This window comes from Juglans regia, chromosome 16, assembly GCF_001411555.2.
Source record: "Juglans regia cultivar Chandler chromosome 16, Walnut 2.0, whole genome shotgun sequence".
In the NCBI taxonomy this organism is placed as follows: domain Eukaryota; kingdom Viridiplantae; phylum Streptophyta; class Magnoliopsida; order Fagales; family Juglandaceae; genus Juglans; species Juglans regia.
The window spans coordinates 9646255-9670420 of NC_049916.1; the positions used below are offsets into that span (position 1 = coordinate 9646255).

The 24166-nt window shown below is 37.4% G+C and overlaps 1 protein-coding gene across 1 annotated transcript in view; it reads right to left on the reverse strand.

The window, feature by feature from the left end:
- The window catches only part of LOC109014327 (THO complex subunit 2), a 44728-nt gene that overhangs the window by 15628 nt on the left and 4934 nt on the right, over window positions 1-24166 (reverse strand). The window contains exons 6-20 of the mRNA XM_018996754.2: window positions 23508-23588; window positions 22889-22960; window positions 22762-22809; window positions 22573-22641; window positions 22354-22487; window positions 20172-20247; window positions 19575-19768; window positions 18730-18810; window positions 18293-18503; window positions 17963-18205; window positions 17794-17874; window positions 17521-17640; window positions 17372-17431; window positions 13246-13373; window positions 2858-2954 (exon numbers count right to left, since the gene is read on the reverse strand). Coding sequence (XP_018852299.1) covers window positions 2858-2954; window positions 13246-13373; window positions 17372-17431; window positions 17521-17640; window positions 17794-17874; window positions 17963-18205; window positions 18293-18503; window positions 18730-18810; window positions 19575-19768; window positions 20172-20247; window positions 22354-22487; window positions 22573-22641; window positions 22762-22809; window positions 22889-22960; window positions 23508-23588 — 1695 coding nt within the window. The remainder of the gene's footprint in view (window positions 1-2857; window positions 2955-13245; window positions 13374-17371; window positions 17432-17520; window positions 17641-17793; window positions 17875-17962; window positions 18206-18292; window positions 18504-18729; window positions 18811-19574; window positions 19769-20171; window positions 20248-22353; window positions 22488-22572; window positions 22642-22761; window positions 22810-22888; window positions 22961-23507; window positions 23589-24166) is intronic.

Genomic DNA, 24166 nt, shown 5'->3' on the forward strand with positions numbered 1-24166 from the left:
CCCCACTAGTCTCATGAATGGGGTGTACTAAATAATCTCTAAAGTTCTTGCCAATCGTATGTATAGTAATGAGAAATATTATATCAAAACCCCAATATGCTTTTGTTAAAGGAAGACAAATCCTGGATTTGGTTCTCATTGCTAACAAATGCCTGGATGGATGACTCAATGCTGGTCCGCCAACCTTATTATGCAAACTAGATTTGGAGAAGGCATATGGTCATGTAAACTAGGACTTCTCGTGTGTTGGTCCGTTGGGCTTATTATGCAAACTAAATATGGAGAAGCATATGATCATATAAACTGGGACTTCCCGTGTCATTTGCTTCGGAGATGTGGTTTTGGAGAGAGATGGGTTTCATGGATTCAACATTGTATTTCAACAGTCTATTTCTCAATTTTGGTGAATGGATCTTCGGTTGGTATCTTCATCTATTCTCAGGGCTGAAACAAGGGGGCCCTCTCTCCTTTTTTTTTATTTGTCAATTGTCATTGTCATTGTCATGGATGCTCTCAGTCTTACGTTGGTTGCTGTTGTTGGAGGATTTCTTTCTCGGTGGGTGGTGTTAGTATCTTACATCTCTTCACAGACGAGAAAATGTTCTTTACTGAGACAGATCATGTAGTATTCAATACTCGGTCTTCCTTAGGGGGCCGCTTTTAAGGCGAAGCCTATTTGTGATGGCATGTTAGAAAAGATCAAAAGAAGATTGGTAGAATGGAAAAGAATTTACATGTCAAAGGGGGGCAAAATCACTTGTATCAAAAGCGCTCTTTCTAATCCCCCAACATATTTTCTCTATTTTCCCTTTACCTTCAAGTGTGGCATCTCACATTGAAAAAGTCTTCTGTGCTTTTCTTTGAGAGGAATTGGAGATGAAGCTAAGTTCCATCTTGTTAGTTGGGACAAAGTTTGTTCCCCACTCGCTTGTGGTGGTTTGGGGGTGCAAACTTGAGGATCTTTAATAAGACCCTACTTGGTAAGTGCTTGTGGAGGTATCATAGGGAGGTGGAGGATTGTGTAGGGTTGTTGTTGACTCTTCAAGTATGGGAGTGTTAGTGGGGAATGGTATTCTAACGAAGTAAGGGTACATGCAGTGGGGTTGTGGATGAATATCTGTAAAGAATTTTTTTTTTAGAAGGGGGGGGGGGGGTGTTTTCCAAGTTCTTCAGTTTTGAAGTAGCATGTGGCTCTCATTCTGGCATGGTGAGAGGGCCCATAAGAGCTTTTCCCCCACTCTCTATCGAATAGCAAGTGATAAGGAGGCTATGGTGGCTGATTAGATGAATTGCTCCAATGGCTCAACTCAATGGAACATTTGTTTCAATTGAACGGCTGAAGATTGGGAACTTGGAACCATTGCCCTTTTTTTGAGTTGGCTATATGATACGAATGTTGGTAATGTTGTGGAGGACAAGATGATATGAACAACAAATGGGAGTAGGAGATTCCCAGTTCGATCTTTTTACAAGGCTCTTTTGGGTCGTCATAGTAACCATTTTCCTTGGAAGAGTATTTAGGGATGCAAGGTAGCTCCCAAGATTGCTTTCTTTGGTTGGACGGCTTCCACTGGGAAAATTATCACCAGACAGCTGAGAAAAAGTGGTCTTATAATTATGGAATGGTGTTATTTACACAAGAAAAATGGGGAAACTGCAGATCATTTATTGTACTTTGCATGGTGGCCAGGTTTTTATGAGATGCTATTTTCAACCAGAACGGAGTGGATTGGATAATGCCTAGAAGGGTAGCAGATATTTTGTAAGTGTTGAAGAGGTCTTCGGGGTAATATTCATATTGCTGCTGTATGGAAAATGATTCCTCTTTGTATTATGTGGTGCCAATGGATAGATAGAAATGGTAGGTGTTTTGAAGACTGGGGGTATTCCTTGGGTGAGTAGAAGAGATTCATCTTTAACACTTTCTTGGGCTTCTGTCATTGATTGTAATGGGGCTAGTTTCCATAATTAGCTTGTATCCATTTCTAGTTCCTATTTGTTACTAAGGGAATGTTTGGAAAAAGTTTACATCTCATCTCATCCCAAATATCATTCAAACACAAATACTTTTAAACTAATTATTACAACTTTTTCAAACTAATCATTACAACTTTCCCAAACTTTTAAATAAAAAACAAAAAATAATTCAACTTTTTTAAATCTTAAAACAAATAATATTAAAAAATTATATTCTAAAATATTTTAACTTTATAATATTTTTTATTCAACTTTTTCTTTCCTTTTTCAAAATCCAAAAAATACTTAACTCAAACTATCTCACTACTATTCACAAACCATCTTACTACTACTCACAAAATTCTTATCACATCTCATTCCCCAAGCATCCCCTAAGTGTACTTCATGTATACTTCCTATGTACTTTGGCTATGCCTATTTTCCTTCAATAAAATTTTATTCTTACTTGTCAAAAAACAGAAAAAGAGTATTGAAAATAAGAAAGTTTTGAACTCATCCAGCATCCATTCCCTATCTTCAAAATTTCTATCTTGTATTTCCCTACAAATGCACCATTACAAGGCAAGTAGGAACCATCTTTACACTGCTTCAATCTCTGGGCTGCCACTTGACACTCCAAGTGCTAAAAAAGTCTACTATTCTTCTGGGCATAACCCAAAAACTTAATCCCACAAAGTACCGGCAATTTTGCAATGCAATAAAAGAATATGATCATTGGATGACTCTCCTTTTACACACCACCAATTAATCATAACAATGTATATTTTCCATAGATTATCCACAGTGACAATTTATAATCTTGGCAGTTTTTTTTTTATAAGCTATCATCTTGGAACAAATTACTCGTAATAATGAAGTAACTTTCAGATGTCAAAACTACCTGCAATAGAACAAGCTCAATTCCTTGGCCCTTCTTTAACTGGTTCACAAGATACTGGAAAAGACCCCTCAACTCCATTGAAGGATACTTCTTACACCTATAAACAATGATAATGCATTAGTGAAGAATTCAAAAAGTAATCAGGGAAAATTCTATCGTTAAAAGCAAATATCCACACTGACAAGATATGATGATGACAATGATGATGACAGCAGTTATCAAGCATGACCCCTATAAAAAGAGAAGAATGTGGCATCTGTCCCATCAGGCAATCGTAGCCATATTTTCCCGACATCTCATGAACTAATACAGGAACTATTACACCATTCACCAGATAAAGCATCCTTAATAATAGATAAAAGATACTAATTGAGAAGCCAAAGCTCACATCCAGGTTGAAAATGACTTCCAATATATCAAAAGTAGAAATCTCCGACTGTAAAACTTAGACAAGTACTCCAATAAAAGACCAGTGTACTTACTAATGCATACTGCCAGTAGAAGAAAAAGGCACATCAAGGTGCAAAGATGCTAAAAAAAGGAAATAAATAACAGAAAATGCAAAGTTAAATCATTACAGTTCACTAATATTATGATAACATTTTTAGCAGGAAACCATCTCATTGTTTGTTTCAATTGCTAGCTTAAAAGAATTTTGCAGTAGTGTTCACAAACATTAGGATAACATTCTTATAATCAGGTTTCTACCAGAACAACATGTCCACACATGATACAAACATAAAGATCAACAAAATCCGCATTAAATATTTTCCACTTTTCCTTGCAACCTATTTTTAGCATTTTAGAACCAAATTTACCATGCAAGCATTTGTAACACTTGAGTACTTCTCTGCATACTCCACAGGAAAACAAACAATACAGTCTGAATTAAGATTGAACGAAGTGTATTCAGAAACATATCAAACAACTCACTTGGGGAATTCCTTCCTAAAAATTCTAAATTGCGCACATAAATGAAATAGACACCAAAGGACTCCACTGCCCCCAAGAGTTCCTATCTTCGATAATCTTAAAAACAACGTTTCACAAGAAATCTCTTTTCTTCCCACACGATGAGGATTCTCAAAATTCGAAATTCCTCTTATCTTAAGACCCTAGAAGCTACGTAATCCTATTTTAAAAACAACCATCAGCATTCATAAAAAAGTGTCAAGATAATGGCAATGGGGTAGGATTAGCATTAGCAACATACTGGCCTGGAGGAAAAATTTCAGCTCGATCTGATGAGCTATAAACCTAGTGGAAAAGATGAACCAAAACCGAACAAAAGTTTTTGTTTCTTTCCACATTAGCATGTTAATAGAAGGAAAGGACCAAACATAAAAATAAAAACAGACGAAGAATTAAAAAGAAAATAAAAAAAATTATAACTGGCATCCATCTGTGAAATTAGCAAACCAATTCAGCTAGAAGTTCCAATACAAATTATAAATTTAGTTTATAATGGGACAAGAGATCTACTCTACAGGATAATGCACCAAAAATCTACAGAAATGATACAGGTACGAGGACTTGGTTATATGGTACATGAAGCATCGCACAAAGATACGACCCATTTTAACTTATATATTGCTTAGGCATTCATCATAGGGAGATATCATTCCAATTGCAGTTTCATATTAGGACCAAGAGAGAACACGTAACAGACTCAGTAAGATATAGTCAGAAAGACAAAGCACTAACAATTAACAGCTCAAGTGAGGAACATTAAAATTAAGCAATGAAGAAACATGAGCCTGATGCTGACAACATAATCTGCAGAAATGAATATCACAGAGTGAAAACTTGAAACGGTTTAAATCTAAGAAATTCTTCAAACCAATGCTAGCGCAAGTTATTTTTAAATTTCCGGTATGATCCAGCACAACAATAAATGAATAAGGCTTGGGAGAAAACAAAAATAATGAGAATCATTCCAAAATCCATACTTTTTTTTTATAAGTAAAAAATTATATATATCAAAAGGAGAAACCAAGTATACTGAATGTATACAAGAAAACACATTGCCCAAAATGACCCAAAAATCCCGTGGAAAAAAACTCAAAATACACTTGACCCGACCCCAACCCCAACCCCTTGTTCCCCCTAGAACTAAAACTCTACCTGAACACACCCAACACCAACCCCTTGATTCCCCGTCTTCACAATGCCCTCCCTTTAGACTTCCCTCTAGTTGAGCTACCACCATTAGCGTCGTAGCTGATTGCCCAAGAAAGACTCTGTAACTCCCTGCTTTTCTTGAAATTTGATTTGGTTTCAAGAGCGTGGCTTGCCTCAATCGCAGTGATTAGTTCTTTAAATTGATCTTCACATCCTCCATGTGAGATTCCCACAAACTGCTGAATCTCGTTGACTTTAGGCAGAATCCAGTCTGCTATTGGAGGAAGAGAGACCAGGGGAGCAGCAACGTTATCCCCAGACACAGTATCCAACTGCACTCCTGACTCTATGAAAGGCACCAACGCCAAACCCATAGGTTCTCCAGCAACTCCATTGGTTCTCTCCATTGGAGATTCTAGGGTGACAGCAAGTCCCTTCACCTCTGGGGTGATAGCAGATCCTACTTTACTAACACCCATTAAAATTCCTAATAAATTCAATGTTTCTAAGAGGCAACATATGCCATTTTCAAAATTTAGCATATCAAATTTCTGAATGGCTAAGATTGAAAACAGCCAGGCGAAAACATCAAAGCAGCAATAAGCCTAGCTTGGCAGTCACCACCTGTTACTAGCTCCATACCCCATACATCAAATAAATTGCAAGGAATCTGCTGCCCAATCATATTCCGCATATTCCTAAATTCAGCAGACCTTCAATTAGGGGTGCGTAGGGCAAAACATCAGCGGGGGCACCAGCAGGGCCCCGCCCCGTATATTTAATTTTTTTTATATAAATATATGTTTATACATATTTATAAATATTTATTATTTTTACTATATATAAATATAATAATAGTAATATGTATTAAGTAGAATTTTTACTTAATACTTTGTATAAGTTGTAGTGTAGTAGGGTGGCTCTTTTATAGATTGTCTTGGCAATACAAGTCTCACACTTGCGCAATATGGGACTCTTGTATTGTCTTGGCAGATTATGTAATAGAAAATTTAAAAACCACAGTTTTTAAATTATTTTTTTTGATAAGTTAGAACTTTATTAAGCACAATGTAATAGGCGAAGCCCGAGTACACAGGAAGTATATACAAGAAACACCTAATTACATTCTAAAACTTAGAAAAACGAAGACAAGAACTCGTTTACAGCTCCACCCTTGAGTACAATAGCAGAGAACCAGCTAAGTAGAGTGCTTATAAAAAACTTCCAAAATGCATCTCTATTGCGTTCCCGATCATTAAAGCACCTCTCATTTCTCTCCAACCAAATACACCACATAATACACAAAGGCATCATTTTCCATGCAGCTGCCACTTGGGAACAAGTATACATTTGAAAGTTGGTCCAGCTTGTTAGGAAATCGACCACTACTTCTGGCATAACCCAGCACACCATCCCACAGCACTTTAGCCATTTCACAATGAAGTAGTAGATGGTTCACTGATTCTGCTTCTTTCTTGCGCATAAAGCACCAATCCAAAACAATTATTTCGCGCTTCCTCAAGTTATCTATAGTCTGAATATTCCCTATCGTTGTTGTCCATACGAAAAAAGCCACCCTTGATGGAACATGAGCCTTCCAAATCCTCTTCCAAGGAAAGCCAATATGGTGCTGATTTAGTATCACCTTATAAAATGACCGAACTGTAAATTTTTTAGAGGCTGTTTGTCTCCAACATAGTTGGTCCCTGCCCTGTCTTCTTATCTCCACTGAATACAACTGTCTAAAAAAATCAGTAACCTCCTCTACTTCCCAATCCTGGGCAAATCTGGAGAAGCCTACATCCCAAAGCACCACTCCATTGGAAAAACCCATCACCTCAGAAACTGAAGCTTGCTTATTAGTTGCCAATCTGAAAACAACCAGAAATGCTGGAGACAATTCAATATCCCCACACCAAACATCAGACCAAAATCTGATTTTTGAACCATCACCAACCGAGAAGTTAACTTGTTTCAGGAAGCGACCCCAACCTTTCCTAATAAACTTCCATAGACTCATTCCATACGAATCCCTGCTCTCCTTGGTACACCATCCTCCCCAATCACTACCATACTTACGATCAATCACCCCCCTCCACAATGCTTCCTCTTCCCCATGGTATCTCCATAGCCACTTCCCCAACAACGCCTTATTAAAACTACATAGACTATGAATACCCAAACTTCCATCAGCAATCGGGCAACAAAGTTTTTTCCAACTCACTAAGGGAGTTTTAGTCTCCTCTCCCAGGCCTCCCCATAAAAAATCTCTATACAATTTTTCAATACGGTTGGTCACACCAACTGGTAAAGGGAATAAAGAAATGAAGTAGGTAGGGATATTAGTGAGAGTACTCTTTATAAGAGTAATCCTACCCCCTTTAGATAAATAAGTCATTTTCCAAGCTGCCGACTTCCTCTCTATCTTCTCGATTACCCCGTCCCAAATGTTTGGCCTTAAAAGATGCCCCTAGTGGTAGTCCCAAATATTTTATGGGCAGAAATACAACTTTACACCCCAAAAATTCAGCCAAGTGATGAATATTATGGACCTCTCCCACCGGTACCAACTCCGATTTACTTAAGTTCACTTTTAATCCCGAGATGGCTTGAAAACATAGCAGGACAGCCCTCAAAATTTAAATTTGTTCCCCAACAGCCTCACAAAAAATGAGGGTATCATCAGCGAAAAGCAAGTGTGATATAGTAGAAGGGCCACTAGAATTAGTTCCCACTGAAAAACCCGAGATAAATCCTGCTCCTACCACTGCCTCCACCATGCGACTCAAGGCTTCCATAACAATATCAAATAAAAAGGGAGATAAGGGATCCCCTGCCTCAAACCTCTAGAACTCGAAAAATACCCACAAGGCTGCCCATTAACAAGTACAGAAAAGTAGACAGTTGAAATGCAGTGACTTATCCAGCCACACCACTTATCTCCAAGACCGCATCTTCTAAGCATATACAAAAGAAAATTCCAATTTACATGATCATATGCTTTGTCCATGTCCAACTTACAAAGAAACCCCAGAGCCCCTTCCCGCATGCGGCTATATACACATTCATTTGCAATCAACACCGAATCTATAATTTGTCGTCCTTTAACAAATGCGTTTTGAGATTTAGAAATGATCTTCCCCATCACTTTGCTCATTCTATTTGCTAACACCTTTGAAATAATCTTATGACACTACTTACCAAACTAATTGGGCGAAACTCCTTCAACTTCGAAGCACCCACTCTCTTTGGAATCAAGGCAATAAAAGTGGCATTCAAACTCTTCTCAAACTTTTGAAACTCATAAAATTCATGAAAAACCTTCATCACATCCTCCAGCACAATCTCCCAACAATCCTGAAAAAATGCCATAGAAAAGCCATCCAGCCCGGGAGCTGTCTCTCCTCATTCCACACACCACCCAATGCACCTCAAGCTCTTCGAACAGCCTTTCCAGCCAACTTGTTGAAGAAGCATCTACCGCTGCAAAGTTCAATCCATCTATCTTAGGTCTCCAATCTTCCGTCTCACTAAGGAGAGTACTAAAATACTGCACAGCATGCTCTTGGATCTCAGCAGGTAAGGTAAGCAGATTATTTTCAGTTCTTAACATCTCAATAGCATTGTTACGTCTATGAGAATTGGCCATTTTGTGAAAGAAGCTAGTACACTTATCACCCTCTTTAAGCCAAAGAACTCTCGACTTTTGCCTCCTTGATATATTTGTTCCCTCAAAAGAACCCTCTCAAGTTCTATTTTTACTTCGTTCATCCTAGACAAGCTCTCCTCGCTATCCCCATCAGCTTCCAAGGATTGAAGCTCTTCCCAAAGGGCTTTTTTCTACTGCTCAACATTCCTAAAAACCTCCTTATTCCATATCTTCAAATCAGCTTTTAAAGCTTTGAGTTTACTAGCCAAAACAAAACTAAGAGTCCCCTCAAACTGGTACGACAGCCACCAACTTTTTACCTTATCAATGAAGCCCTCCACTTCTAGCCACATATTCTCGAAGTTAAAGTACCATTTGCCCTCATGAATACCCCCACACTCAAGAATAATGGGGAAGTGGTCTGATCCTATCCTTGGAAAACGTTTTTGGCACAACTTCGGATAATGAGCTTCCCACGACGATGATACTAAAAATCTGTCCAATCTAGAACTGCCTCTAGAATTGGACCACGTATACTCACCCCCCACCAACGGCAAATCCAGCAGTTCCAAGTCAAAAATCAGCTGTGAGAAAACCTCCATAGCTGTAGTTATTGAAGAAAGACCCACCAGCTCACTTGGGAATCAAACTATATTGAAATCCCCACATATGCACCAAGGAAGATCCCACATAGAATACAACCCTGATACTTCATCCCACAGCAGGTTCCTATCCCGATCCCTATTGGGACCATAGACACTTGCTAATGCCCACGACCACCCATCTTCCACGTTCCTTAATACACATGCCACCAAGTAATTTCCAATGCACTCTTCTACCATCTCAACAACTCTACTATCCCACATGACTAGTACTCCACCAGAAGCACTAGAAGAGGCTAAATAAGTCCAGCCTACAAACGAACCTCTCCACAAGCTACTAATAACATTCCTGTCAACACTTTCCAATTTTGTTTCTTGGAGGCATACAACATCGATCTTCCAACTATGAATAATGGACCTAATGCGAAGGCGTTAATTGACATTATTGATCCCCCTTACATTCCAAGAAATAATTTTAGACTTCATTAACTGATATAGCTTCCCTCCCCTTAGATCTATTCCTCCCCGAAGTACCCTCCTTATTGTCATAATTAATAGAACAATGCAATATTCTCAACTCCCGCTTCTTTTTAACAGATGACTGCTCGACCATGGATCAACTAGCTTCAATAACAACTAAAAGTGCCCTCAATTGTTCTTCATAACCATCATAAAAGAGACCCACACAGCTTTGAATTTTCTCCACTTGTTTAAAAACCCAATCTGAGGTTTCCTCCGACACAATCTGAAGAGGAGTCATCTGTAACGGAGATGAACTATCCATCTCCTCCTCATAAACAGCTACTTCGAGCTCTGGATCCGAGACCATCCTATCCTGCTCTTCCATTTCAGACCGTACAAACTCAACCTGCCTGCTTCCTTCTAAATTTAAGAACTGTGACAATAAACAATTACCCCCTTCCACCACAGAGGTCAAAACCTCGTTTTGTCCCTCAGCAGACTCGACAATTTCCCCTACCTCCCTCGTGTGAGTTACCATAGAGGTCAGAACCTCATTTTGTACCTCAGCAGCCTCGACAATTTCCCTTGCCTCCTTTTACAAATTTAAACTTATAATTTGGGTCCAAAAATGTGTTTTTGATCACTTTAGGACCTAGGAATAATTTTTGGGCCTAGTTGACTGTAGTCAGTTATTGAAGTGGGCAATGGGCGAGGTATGGGGTCTAGCCCCGCCCCCAGGATGTGGGGGCGGGGTCCCGGGTTTGAGAACCCCACCCACGCCCATGCAGGGCGAGGGGCGGGCAGGGGACTACCCTGCCTCGTAGCGTGTGGGTAGCACCCCTACCTTCAATATGGTATTAAATTACTTAGGGCTTAGGGCATGCTTGGGTAATGAGATGAGATGAGAAATTGTGAGAATTATATGAATAAGTATTGAAATGGTTTGTAAATAGTACTAAAATGGTTTGAGTTAAGATGTTTTATAGAAATTTGGAAAATGAGAGAGAAAAGGTTGAATAAAAATATTATAAAGTTAAAAAATTGTTTAGTGAATTTTGAGAATTTTGTATCTCATCTTTGTGTCCAAATGAGCCCTTAACCTTGTGCACGAGAAGTATTAAATGGAAGATAAAGCAACCAACCAAGAATTTTGTATCTCATCTCTGTGTTCAAATTTTGAATAACCCTTGACACCATCAACAGCACAATAAAAGTCAAGGTCTAGGACAAAAGTCGTGTACAACAGGTTACCATATGAGGAATATTGTTGAAATATAAATGCACCGGACATACCAAGAGTGTTAAAGCCTCCAATTTGTACCATCCAACTACTTGTTTAGCCCCATACTGACTCTTAAAAGTGAAAACCACAACAGCCTTCTTAAAAATGTGTATGATCAAGGCATCATGTAAAAATATAGCCAGAACATAAAATAAAAAAACTCAGAAGAAAAAACAAACAAAACCATTAAAAAAACCACCATCCTAAGAAGTTCGGAATGAAATATGCAAGACAGATAAGAGATTTGTACCAATCTGCGTATCTGTTAGCCATAGAAGGTATATCAGTAATCTTTATTAGAAGGTGCAAATATGTACAGAACATAAATTCCCCCACCCCACCCTGCCCACACCCACCAAAAAACAAAGTAAATAAAATAAAACAAGAAACAGAACTTTTGCAATTCTCTAACCATACAGATCCTGCTCATTGTACAACAGCCCCAAAATCGTTGGAGCCTTGACAGATGAAGCTGTATAAATACAGAGCAGCCCACAATCCAATTAGTGCCCCCTTAGATGTTGAGATTTACTTCAGTAAGTCAGTTGCACGTCAACATTCTATATCTCACATATTAAGGAGAAGTAATTCCGCCCAGTAATTCCGCCCATCTCTTTCTATCAAAACACAGGAGTATGCAGAATGAAAAGAGTACACAATCAAGAAGAACCAATGATATTTTGGACTATAACATAGCACCATCTTCACAACTAGCTAATGATGATGCAAGCAAACGTCCAGTTAATTGTGCATCCTCCGATAAAGGGTTTGCTTTTATTGAAGAAAGCTCCCAGGATGTATTTCTTCCTCGATGGAAAAATATTACAGAGAACAGCTGGTAAAAACCAAAACAGAATCCTGTCCATAATCCTCCAACAGCATCGTGAGAGGAAGCAGCACAAGAAGAAAGAGAATTTGACAAGGATCTGCAGTACCAACCAAAGGCATCTTATCTTCAACCTTTACCTAGGACCATGATTTCCATAGAGACCAATAAACCAGATCCATAATTCCTACTATTTTGGAGGTCAGCGAGATAAAAAAAACAAACAATTTTGACTGGGAAACAACATCAGCATATTACTGTGCCCTTTCAGCTATACCAAGCCCTGAGTACTTTGAGAAAGTCAACCAGTCTACTCTTTCAACCATCAATTCCACCGCAAAACATTGAAAATATTAAGAGGACGTTCAAGTATAAAGACGGACACAGCTAGAGCCAACTTTTTTCTTTTGAATACTGAAATATTCTCCAGTCTTCTTTCATGTGCTAATAATCATTGAAAACAATACCTTGTAAACTTGTATGATAGGATCGAAGGCTGCACTCCCAGCAGACAACTTGCTTTTGATTCAAAAAAATATTGTATCAAACCCAGCAGTGATTATGCATCTTTAATTCTCAGTGGACAAACTTAGCAGGTGCCTTACTCGTTCTCCAATCTCTAGCAAACCAATATTCAAAAGGCTAAAATAAAGAAAACCAATCAATGTTTGAACATCATATTTCTGACCAACCCACCCCAGACACATGCATCTCCTTTTTACATTCTGACCATCTGTCATCAAATCTCTGTGACCACACTTCATACAGTTCTCCAAGTATGAGTGCCCATTGGAAAGCCAAATTGTTAAAACAATTCTGACCTTGAATAAAAGCTGTTGCTCTTGTTGGTATACAGGCCGGTAATAGAATTGTAAGGCCACTCACCTTGTCTGCACGACAAAATCCACTAATCCCTTACCAAAATCATTTCCCATCAAATATCAATCGTCAAAAAATCTCTCGGAAATAAGAGGCAGATTATTTTTGCAACATCCAAATATGTCAGCTCCAGTCATCCTGCCATTTCTGAGCTTAATCTGCAACCTGGAAACTTAAGTAAAGCATTCCAGGAAATATCTCAAATCAAGTATGGGGTAAATGTTTACTAACGATTATAGTAGAGATCATACCAAAATGCGCAAAATAGACCACCAAATATAACTCATGGTCAGTACATTACAGAAAAGAAGGTAAAAAAGAGACACACACATGCTCGGATGCATCAGCACAGCATGCATCGGCACAACAAAGAAATTAACAATTTAGATTTAGACCTTTTAACTGCCTATGGAACTATGGAAGTCCTATAAGTCCCCACAAAAATTATATTAAATAGAAAACAAATGAGACTTGCAGAAATTTTAAAACAAGAAGGGGGTGGAGAGGAGGTAAGAAACAAGAACGATTGACTTATCCAAAAAAAAAAAAAGAACGATTGAAACATACAGATGACCCCAAAACGAAGCCAAGGATTGAAGCCAGTCTGACAAATTGAGGCCATCATCTTTTAGCTTATCACGTCCCCCTTGTGCCAAACGCTCAATCACCACATATTCCAAAACATCATACTCAAGCTGTGAAGAGAGTAAGAATTTCATCAGGATCAATACAAAATATGGAGAAAAAAAAAGTGTTATTTCTTTTTAGGTGAATATTTATTCATCAAAGTGAAAGGGATTCCTTCACACAGGAAATGTACTAAAGAATCCATAAGGATGGGAAAAATAGTCTTAGTTTTGTTGACAAAAAAGTAATCAATTTTATTCCATGTACACAGAAAAGACCATATTCAACAAATAATTGTTCTTACAAGTAAAAAAGAAATTATATTAAATGCGAAAAGTGACGAAACCAAGAAGGTATACAAGAGAAAGCACCCACTTAGGAAGAAGATGAAGAACAGAGATTCATTAACTCTTGAAAAGAAGAAAAGTGGGCACCCTGTATGACCAATAGTCCAAGTGTAGAGAGAGAAGAATCACACTATGCCTAAACTAAATCCTAGCAACAAAGCAATTGCGAGGGAAACATAGTGTTGGTTAAAGTGCCAAGTGCACTTAGGTGCAAACAGCACCTAAAGCCTAGCTGCAGAGAAAAAAATGTAAGCCCATGCTGATTGAAGTAAAATATATATATATATATATATATATAATAACAAAATATTCATAAAATACAATAAAAAAAGTATAATAAAGCACAATGGAAATAAATTTAGCAAATTTAACTTAATTTTTCAGATGATTATGGAACATAACAATCAAGTGATCAACTAAGTAGACAAAATTAATCATAGCATTTTATATAATTCTCTTCTGCAATACAAAAATATACAACTATGATATGTGAAAGCCATAATCAAAATAAAGTACACAGTTGAATTAATAGATAACCAAAAGGCACGGACTAAAAAACCACAACAATTGTAGGTACTGACTTCCGTGCAAACGTAAGCAATACGATGCAATCCTAAAGTATATAATCATCCTTATTAATCATTAAACTATCATATTTTTCACAAAAATATTATAACTCTCTTCATCTTCCTCATTTACTTCATCTAAATTGATGGTACTAAAAAGAAGTGAGAATTTAAACTAATATTTTCTATTGTTTTTCAAAAATTTACAAAAACACCTTTTTTCTTCTTTAAGCTCACTAAAAAAAGTGTCAAAATGCGCACTAATGTGCGCTTTTGTAAATGTGCTTCTCTTTTGGTAAGCAATGTGCTTTGGGCTTTGTGCTTGGCTATTTGTGCTTAATCGTGCTTTGACCAACACGGGGCAAATATCAATTCTAGTAAAAAGGCTTCTATAATAAAATCCAATCCGTAGGTAGCTCAAATGTTTAGCTGGATAGATTTGAGGAAAATGTATACCAAAGAGTATATTTTATGACTACATACCAAACAATATTTTTTTTTTTTTTGATAAGTAAGAATCTTTATTGAATAGAATGAAACTAGGCAATGCCCAAGTACACAGGAAGTATACAAAGTGAGACACCTAATTACATTCTAGTAAGTTGGAAAGAAGATAAAAACTCATGAACATTCTCACCCTTCAATACAATAGCAGAAAACCACTGTAAAAGAGAATACAAATAAATTTCAGATTTCCTCCACTGCACGCTCCTTGTTGTTAAAGCACCTATCATTCATTTTCGACCATAAACACCACATTAAGTACAAAGGTATCATTCGCTACACTGTTGCCAGTTGAGCGGTATTGTTCCTCCTGTTCTAGCACGCTAGTAGATCCACTACACTCTTAGGCAATACCCAACTCGGCCCGCTCTACTAAGGATACCAGCCTATAACTCCCCAGCCACCTCACAACGTAAAAGCAAATGATCTATCGATTCCCCATTCCTTTTACACATGTAGCACCACTCCGTGACCACCATACGGCGCTTCCTTCGATTATCAACCGTCAAAATCTTCCCAAGTGCAGCTGTCCAAGTAAAAAAAAAAGGACTTTAGACGGCACTAAAACCTTCCAAATACTCTTCCACGGAAAGAATATGGGCTGTTGGACTGTCAAAACCTTGTAAAAAGATTTAACAGTAAACTTTTTTCTCCCCGTGTAAATCCACAATACACGGTCACCCCCATTGTCTCCTAACATTGTTGAATACAAATAGCTATAAAAATCTGTCAGTTCTTCAAGTTCCCAATCTTGAGCATTTCTAGTAAAAGTGACATTCCAAGTTACCATCTCATTCGCACGACATAGCAATTCTGAAACTGCAGCTTGCTGATTTCCAGCCAAGTTAAATACAACAGGAAAAACAGTGTAACGAGGGCTCTCCCCACTCCAAACATCAAACCAAAAGCGGGTTCTTGCTCCATCACCCACCTCAAACTTAAGATGTTTTTCAAAAGTGTTCCACCCCTTTCTAATAAATTTCCATAGGCTTACTCCATTAGACCCCCTACCCTCCTTAGAACACCATCCCCCCGACGCACTACCATACTTGTGATCAATAACCTCTCTCCACAACGAGTTCCCTTCCATTTGGTAGCTCCACAATCACTTTCCTAATAGTGCCTTATTAAAAACACACAAATTTCGCACCCCTAAACCACCATTCGCAATCGGACAGCTCACCATTTGCCAACTCACCCTTTGCCAAACAAGATACATATATTTTTTTTTATAAGTAATAAGATATTTTATTTATCAAAGTGTAGGCATAGCCCAGGTACACTGGAAGTATACATGTGGATACACCTATTTAGGAACTAAAAACAATTATGAGGAAATCATGGAAGATGAGACCATTCATATCTAAAGCAATGGCCCACATAAATAAAGTCTTCCACATAAAACTCCTAAACTCTTCCAAGGAGCATTCATGATCCTCAAAATGTCTATCGTTTCTTTAACACCAAATGCACCAAAGAATACATAAAGGAGCCATCTTCCACACAGCTGCTATCTGTGGTGTCCCAGTAATCCCTCTCCAACTTGCTAGTAGTTCCACCACTCTTCCCGGCATTACCCATGCAATTCCTATTCTATTGAAGAAAAAATTCCAAATTTCTCTTGCAAACTCACAATGTAAGAGTAGATGGTCCAGCATGCAATATATGACACAGACAAGAGAATCACTTGCATCAGAGAAGCAAGTACCAAGAGCCTACCACACGTAGGCATGCTTTAAACATTTACTTTGTTCATTTTTCCCATTATGGTTATGCCAAGACATCTACCCTTGAAAATCAATGATGTTTACTGTAGCATTGAAAATTCCTAAGCTAAGGGACACCATAAATCTCAGTCAGGCTAGAGCGGACTTGACAATTATATGCCTACTGTTATTTCAAATGAAAGAAAAAACATGACTTGGATTTTGGCTGAAACTCGCAGGTGTGATTTAAAATCACTTTCCTGCCAATTATCACCAGCCAAGGGTCTACAACAAGATGTCATATAATGTCTGAAGGGAGGCCAAAAGCCAGGTCTGGGTCGTACTCCAAAAAGACTAGTCAATGGTATGATTGGTGCCCTATTGGAATCATTATAGAAAGGAAGAACTTCTCCCTCCCAAGCAATGTGGGATCCCATACACCATATGCGTGTACTCATCATTCAATATGGGGGTATCACATGCCAGGCCTAGATTAAAGCCCTAAAAGATAGAAATCAAAGAAGAAAACAAGTTTGGAATTTTAACAAACCCTAAATCTGAAACCAGAACCACAATAATCAGCCTTTTGATACCTCCACTTTTCACATTCAAATGTGTCCATCAGTTTTAACAGCATCAAGAACCTAAAACCATGTTAGATGACTCGAGTCAACAAATCCTGCCGCTGCATTAACTAAATTTGTCGAGTCCAGAATTTAAATTTAATAGTCAGAATGCCGTTTAAACAACACTTTCTAAAATACAAAGTCAAGGTAACAGGGTGGGACAAGAAGAATAGAACAGATATCTTGTCACAAAACACTTGATATGGACCAATTTCTACCACAAAAAATCATCAACAAAATTTAAACAGTCATCATAAGAAACACAAGAACAAGAAGAAAGGAAGATCCTGTGTTACGATGCAAATGAAAATCCACACCTGTGTCAGATATTTGAATGCATCCACTACTGGAGTAATCATATCCCTGTACGCCTCAATCTGCACATCACAGTTTTATGACATTACATTGTCACTAATTAAAATCCACAGCAGGAAGAGAATTACAAGGTATCCAAATTGAACAATACCTGATGAACTATTGTTCGAAGTACAGTCATTGGATTGGCATGGGCCAGTTTCGCAACCATCCGACCCAGTTGCTTTAGATTTTCCTTTGCAAGCCTTTTCAAAATTCTCCTGGTGTCCAACTGTAAAGCAATGTAGCACAACAAATGACAGTTGTAAGGCACCAAGGTTTGGAAGACAGAAGATGAACTCAATGGAATAAACAATTAAATATACCTTGGCTGTTTGCCTTTTTTTAATAAAATTTGTATTTACCGATCAAAAAAAATATATACCTTGGCTGTTTGACGTGAAGCCAAAACCAAAGGAATCCCCTCATCATCTTTTTCCCATTCACCGTATAAACGGTACCGCACCTAAGCAGACAAGATTCATCTAGCAAACTGTCTAACATACCCAATAAATTCTCAAATTAAGATCATATAACACTGAATTACGGCCAACCTCGTACGGGAGGAGATTCATTACTTCCCAGATCTCCTGGCCAACTGCTGGGTTTGCCGGTATCATTTGTAATGAAGGAAGTAGACATTTTCCCAAGGCTTCCTCTATTCGTGACCTAGCTTCCTTCAGGTGCAGACGAGGAACTCGATTACCAACTATAACAGCTTCAGAATTCCGTGCTCCATCACCATTTCCTACAAGCTCTAGTGCAGACAAGTAGTAGCCTCTTAATACTCTACATACCTACTCAAGAAAAACCAAGACATGAGCTCAAAGGGCAACAAAAAGTGAAAAAATAAGTTATTAGAATATCAGAAAGAAATAGTGCACCTTCTGAAGCAATAGAGTATCACGGTAAAGATAAGGTCCAGCACAAGCAAGCATCTGAAATAGTTCACTCGGTAGATCAATAAACGAAGCAGGACCTGATGGATTCGCTTCATCCATGGCATCAATGCTGGCCCCTGAAGGAGGCCCAAAGCTTTGGAAATGTGCTTGATGAATAATGGCATATGCTGAAGAGATTGATTTTTCGATAAGCCTGGACATCACAGATTTATCAATGATGAAAATATAGAGGCACTCCCATATAAGTCTAATGATGGTCAAACTCAAAATCATAGTTATAAATAATGCCACCATAATTGCACTTGAAAAAGTAAAATACTTTTATGTTCGTGTGCTGTACACGAACACACAGAGTAGAGAAAGTAGTCAACCTGAATTCAAACAAAAATAATCCAAATATATATATATATTGACTTTACCGGAACAAGCTGTTACAGATTTGGCTGTGTTCCACGGGATTGAGAGCTGACAGACGATCAAATAGTATATGTGCATGGTACCTGATAAAATAGGTCATCTTATAGATAAACTGTATAATATCAACAAGGAGAAACTGCAAAACTTTTAAATGAGAGAAACAGAGAGAGAGAGAGAGGCAAACAAAGATTTTACCACCTCATCTCTATGTGTATTACATACATAAAACAGACATCGATTAACCATATTTGTGTAAAATATATAAAGAGGCAATTAAATCCATACTTGGACTTCTGAATGGATGTAGCCCCTTCTAGTGTTTTGCAGCACTCAAGCAATACCACATGTGCTTGCTAAAATATAAAAACTTTTGAGACAAAAACCTCCAAGAAATCAAAAGGCACAGCTGAGAGAAGAAGAAAAAGTATTTCCATCTCTTGATTGACAATTTTTCTGAAAATTTCTGAAATGATTGAGATGAGTTTTTTTTCGGGTTTGTGAAAATGGAGGACCTGTAGAAACTATGTTTGTGTAGATGTTTTTATTAAAGTTTCTAAAAGTAGTGGATCTGAAAATAAGAAAATGCATCCGAAAACCCACATGTACAGGATCACATATAAAAAACAATAAAATTTGAAAACAAAACAAAAATAAAAAGAAATCAAATACTGCAATAATCAATGTAAAGAAGGAAACAGGAAGAAAGCTTAAGGTTATGATGATGACAGTGGTGGTAAATGAAGGAATGAGAAAACAAAACAAAAACTAAAGCAAAATCAAAAATCAAGCCAACCATAAAAGTCCCATGCTTGTACCTCCAAATCAGAAATAATAAATTAAAACCTACCAGTCATCCACAGAAAGGAATCCAGTAAGCAAGCCCAACATTTGATTATTTTCAAGCTCTGGAGATCGTTCAGCAACTGCCTCAGTTTCCATGTCTAAGGCAGCAAAAAGATCTATTGTCACGTCCCCTTGTTTCTCATCATCCATTAAATCTTTCCCAGTAGCCGCAAGATTTATTTTTCCAATTTTGTTCGCCTGAAGAAATTTATGAATATCCATGTATGCAAAAGGTGTGAGCATTATCAAATCAAGGGAAGAAGCTTCTAGAGCCTATGCCACAAGAACAGAAAAACAAAGGATGCAATCTAGAGTAACATCATGTATAATCAACACAACAGGATGAACATGATGAGGAGAATGCGAATTAGCATGTAGTCATAAATACACTCAGTTATCTGACAAGAGACAGGAAGCGGGAAAATATGGCATTCAGCAGACAAAACCTAAGAGCTAGCACTAATACATTACATGAAATGAAACAGGCCAAGCCTCATTTTAAACAATTAAGCAGAAAGCATTTCGTAACAAAAAAGACTTGTAATAATAGAATTGGATACAAGGAGAAACAACCATTCATACGTTGCTATTGTCACTATACCTCATCAAGTCGCTTGGCACAAAAAGTATTATAATGCTCAAAAGCCTCGTCCTCCTTGGGTAGTAAATGTGCATATCTGGAACAGACAGAGATCTAATCAGAAAAAATAAGACATGGGTTAAGAGATTAACCCATATATTAACAGCACCGAAACATATATTTCTCCAACTCAACACACCCTCACTGATGATGCTTCGTTATTCACATTAAGGAAATATGGTAACGAATCACTGCAATGGCTGTGCTCAAGGATTTCTTGTTCAATGAGGTTATTACCCTTAGATAAACAAATGAACACTGCTGATGAACAATATTTCATACATTTGAATTTTCAAATTCTTATTCTTGGAGTAGTTGGCTAAGCAATTGAATAGATTAATCATTTGTGATTCATCCATCGACATTCCAAGTATATTAGTAGCTGCTGAAGGAACCTAACATGGCCCCCAATTAGCCTTAAGCTCACTCGAAATACATATTTAATGGGTACTCCTTTGGAGTAAACATATTTGTTTTTTCTTTCTTATAACAGAAATTGTTCTTCAACTTATTTTAGCTTCTACTTTTAAAATTCATCTAGCATCATTCACAACAGCATAGCCAACTTTGGTTCTGCACCTACAGTTTTACCACAAAAATCATGCAGCAGTACTCTTTTAGATTCCCACATGCAGCAAAATAATTTTTTCTTTTCTATGAGCAAGATAAAAGCATAATAAAATATCCCTATCTTCAGATATGGCTAATCACAACCACCACAGGTCACATTTAAAGATCCTCATTTTTTTTTCAGTAATCAAGAATTCTATTGATGAAAGCACTCGGCATAACCCAACCACACGGAAAGTATACAAGAGAGACATCTAAGCATTATTGGCAACCAATACAAGAAAATCACAGATGTCCAATCCATTAAAATCTCTTGCAATTGACCAATGGCACCACCATTGTCCACTCACAATCTTCACAGCTTCTATCCTTCCTTTCCCTCCGAAGGCACCACCATACGCATATGGGGTCCATATCCATACTGCTGCAATTTGTGGATAGCCATGCAGATCCCACCAACATGCTAGGAAGTCAACCAACATTCAAGGCATAGCCCATGCTAGTCCTGCTCTATCAAAGAAATCATTCCATAGTGTCATGGCTACCTCAAAATGTAGTAGTAGATCTACAGTCTCCTCGTTCTTTTTGCGCATACAATACCAGTCCATCATAATGACCTTCCATTTCTTTAGGTTGTATATGGTGAGAATTTTCCCGATGAAGCCATCCATACAAAAGAAAAGTTGTTTTTAAGGATGCCATGGTCTTTCAAATACTCCTCCTAAGAAATGGATCGATATTTTGAATTGTAAGGGCCCGATAGAATGAATGGACAGTAAACTTCCCTTTTCATAAGGGCTCCAAAAGGCCTCATCTACATTTCTCACTCTTGCTCTACTAGAGTACACTAGATTATAAAACTCTGTGAAAGCAATAACTTCCCAATTTTGTGCTACTTTGAAAAAATACTAACATTCCACTAAGAAGAAATAATAGAAGCTTCCACAAGATCTGCTATCGAGGCTTCCTACATCCATGCAATTCCATATAATTCTGGGAAAGCTTCCTTTAGGATCTCCACACCATAAATCATGCCAGAATTTACTTGACCCATCACCCACCTCAAAGTGAGTATATCTAGAGAAGAATCATCATCCTATTCTTATATACTTCGACCACCCCACCCCATGTGGTCCATGAACCTCATACGAGCAACCATCTGCCCTAAGACCCACAAAATTTGGAGTCTATTACAGCATTCCACAAAATTGAGGAACTGTTCAAAAAATGTAATCGAAAAAGCCTTAACCACAAAGACTGAAGAAAATATAATATCAAGGACACTCAATTGACATAGATGGCATAGGTCACCTTAAACCAACAAAAGTGGAAGGTTGACTAAATTACATGACCAAAAAGTGTGCAAAAATTACTCACATGCTTTTTTTTTTATCGGTAAACAAATTTTTATTGATCAAAAGAGAGACAAAATACCCAAGTATACGGGACATATACAAGAGCAATGTCTAGGCGTGCTAGTTTAGAGGTACAAGGAAATCATGAAAAGACTTGCCATGAAAATCAATTACAATCGACCAATGGAGTAAAGTATTGAAAAAGAAAAATTACTCACATGCTATCAAGCTCAATAAACTCTTCTTTCACCAGCAAGGCTGTAAGCTTATATAGCCCAAACGGTACCGGATCATTTACTTCCATACGCTGATAGTATTGAAATTTAAAACCAAGAATCTGTGAAGCATGAGACTGCAAAGCAGGGAAGAAGCATCAGTAAAATTAGGGTTTATTCACTTATTGCAAGTACAAAATTCAACCTAAAAGACTTTATTACCTTGGGAAAAATTGGTATCAGTTCCAGAAAGCTCTTGTTATCTGGCTGAAGTTCAAAACACTCCAAAACCTGACCAAATAGAAGTATCAAAAACATGATTGAATGTTATGCCATCAACTTTAACATACACAGAAAAGGAGAACAACCAGAAGATAGCATAGAACACAGAGCTAAACAGAAGAAACATACAATATCAAATGCCCGATTGGGGTCGAGATCGAAATGTCCAATTAATGACTGCAGTATATATTGTTCAGAAAAAGTCAGATACAAAAAATAACAAGGAAGAAACAAAATTGAAGATTAGGTCAAAAACCTTGATAATGCCTATTGTTGCTGCTGACACATTTTGAGTTGAAGCTTCAGAGTCTCGGCAAAGAAGGGTAACCTACAAATCCACAAGATGGTGAAGACCCAGAATAGAGAAGTACCAAACCTAAACTAATTACAAACTCCTACCAAAAAGATAAGAAAAATAAAAAGAAATACGCAAAAACTGGATTCCAGACAATTTAGCTTAGCTGTTCCCCTGCTATGCAATCATAACTAATGCATCCCATATCAGCAGCTTGCATGTGACTTAACTACAGAAGCACATATGGCTAAGAAAATCAAAACTATGCTTAAAATTTGAATCACTCCACCAGATCTCTTGAAGAGTAGTTTACAAAGCCCTCCACCCAACAAAAAAAAACAGAGAGGCATACATTAACAAAAGATTGATAAATCTAAAATTAAAAAGAGGCAAACGGAAAACATTAAGATCAGAACAAAGTACTTACCAAAAAAATTCAAACCAGGATAAATCAAAGATGTAATAGATGACATGATTCACTTAATAATAAAATTCTCTAACATTTGGAAGAGACAATATTTTTTTTTAGAGGAGAATATAACACAAATGATTTTACAAAATCAGTCAATGGGTAGCATACCAGTTTGGCATAGCCCTCACTTTCTTCTCGAAGAAGGTTAAATTTTGTTTGCTGATAAAGAAGACGAGTATTTACTCTGACCTGTATCAACAGCAGACATACATAATTTATTGATAGAACTTAGGTTGACTGAAAAGTCATCAGTGCATGAACTTGATACGCATGGTATTGTTTTCAATAGCTTTCATTTTCATTATACGAAACAGCACATATAAAAAAAGACTCCAGCAACAACTTTCCATTTAGGAAAAAAGAGAGTTCAAAGGACAAGAACTATGCTTTCTCACCTACCTGGCATATAATAGTACCACAGGTTTGCCCTAATTCTTGCATAAAAAGTTATTTACATACAAAAAGACATGTGATTGACATGTTATTTAACTTTTAGCCATACATCTTCCCCACCAGAACAAACAACCCAAAAGGGAATGGAAGCGATTGGAGATATAGATCCAATGCACTTAGAAAAGGAAAGCCATTGTCCTGACTTGTAAGAAGCTGAAATTCTAGGTACTTTTTTATGACAAAGCCTAAAAGGAAAACAAATCAAAATCAAATTGATTTTTGAAATGTACATTTCTTTTAGAATATTAAAAATGGAAAACGCATATTATTTTAATGGTTTTCCCTAGTAGTTTAAGGTTCAGCACAACGTTCAA